The sequence below is a fragment of the Microtus pennsylvanicus genome, chromosome X, assembly GCF_037038515.1.
Source record: "Microtus pennsylvanicus isolate mMicPen1 chromosome X, mMicPen1.hap1, whole genome shotgun sequence".
In the NCBI taxonomy this organism is placed as follows: Eukaryota; Metazoa; Chordata; class Mammalia; order Rodentia; family Cricetidae; genus Microtus; species Microtus pennsylvanicus.
In genome coordinates, this window is record NC_134601.1 from 6,388,539 (window position 1) to 6,390,176 (window position 1,638).

General features: G+C 48.7%; 1 protein-coding gene across 1 annotated transcript; it reads left to right on the forward strand.

Annotated features, from left to right (window-relative positions):
- The first annotated feature begins 443 nt into the window (after window positions 1-443).
- LOC142841655 (putative MAGE domain-containing protein MAGEA13P) lies at window positions 444-1,394 on the forward strand. Its single transcript, XM_075958555.1, has one exon. It carries the CDS (start codon window positions 444-446, stop codon window positions 1,392-1,394), a length of 951 nt encoding a protein of 316 aa, XP_075814670.1.
- Window positions 1,395-1,638: the final 244 nt, after the last annotated feature.

Genomic DNA, 1,638 nt, shown 5'->3' on the forward strand with positions numbered 1-1,638 from the left:
TCAGGCCTTGCCACAGTCAGTTGGAGGGTGGAAAGAAGACACTTTCACGCAACAGGTGAACCTAGTCTCATATACTGCTATTAAGAGGACCCATTCACTCCATAACTGTGTGGACCTGGCAGAGTGTGCTTCTATACAGCAGTTAGTCCCAGTCTGTGCTTGTTGTCTGGGACCTGAGCCCCTCTCCTGAATTGCTTATATGGAGGTTCCAGGAACAAAGGACATAGTTACTGTACTGAGTCATAGCCAGAGACCATAGAGTAGAATAGAGTTGGTAGGAGGCAGGCCCATGAGAACCAAGAGAACTACCTAAGATAAATACTGAGAAAACCTTTGTCACTGCTGACAGCTTACCAAACCCTCACATTTTTCTCTCACCCTCAGGCCACTCTTCATCAACTTTCTCCTGCCACTTAACTGCAAAACAAATTATAATGTCCCACATGCATGAGCAAGGCCGTGAGGCCCAAGAAGAGAATGAGGGTCAGGTCAGCGAGGAGGTTCCTGTAGCTAAGGAGGTGGGCACCTCAGAGGGAGAATCTGCTGCTCAGGTTCCCTGTTCCTCCTCTGCTCCTGCCCAAGCCACTCTACCAAATGAAGGTTCTGCTCGTCAAGCAGGGAGACGTCAGAGCGTCTCAAAGGCCTACCTCTTCTCCAGGTTCTTGCTCAACAGTCAGCTACAGTATAAGGTGACCGAATTGGTGAAGTTTCTGAGTTTCAAGTATACAACAAAGCAGCCCGTCACTGAGGCAGAAATTCTGAGTATTGTCAAAGAGTACAAGCACTACTATCAAGTGATCTTCAAGCATGCCTGTGAATGCATGGAAATGGTTTTTGGCATAGAAGTGAAGGAAGTGGATGCTATCAACCACTCCTATGAGCTCCTTAAAGTTCTTGACCTCACCTATGATGGGCGCTCGAGTGGTGATGACGAGGAGGGCATCCCCAAGTTAGGCCTCCTGGTGCTCATCCTTGGTGCCATCTTCATGGAGGGCAACCGTGCTCCTGAGAAGAAGATCTGGGACATGCTGAATACAGTTGGCGTATTTCCTGACCAGCATGATTTCATCTGTGGGAATCCCAGAAAGTTCATCACTGAAGAATTGGTTGCTGAGAAGTACCTGGAATACCAGCTGGTACCCGGCAGTGATCCTCCATGCTATGAGTTCCTGTGGGGCCCAAGGGCCCATGCTGAAACCAGCAAGATGAAAGTCCTGCAGTTTTTCTCCAAGATTGTCCGGAGCAGCCCCACGGCCTTCACAGCTCTGTATAAGGAAGCCTTGAAGGATGAAGAGGAGAGAGCCCAGGCCGCCCTTGCCTCCATGGCCGTTCCTCTTGCCCCGGAAGACTCAGGTTCCGTGGACAAGCCCAGCAGCTTCTCCCGCCCTGAGTAAATTGAGACTGCTGCTTCACACTGATTAAAGACAGCAGTCAGATATTCGAGTAGAAGAGAGTTTGGGTTCTTTTTGTTCTGTTTTAAAGGGTTTATTAGCTTTAGAGTCTCCATTCATTAACTGTGGCTCCCACGTTTGTTTCAGAAGAAGAAGTTTGCTGCTGTGAAAAGTGTGTTGAGAACATTCTCAGCTTTGAGGTCTAGAGGAAGATCAAATAGCAGTGCCACAGAGCTTTCCTTGGATA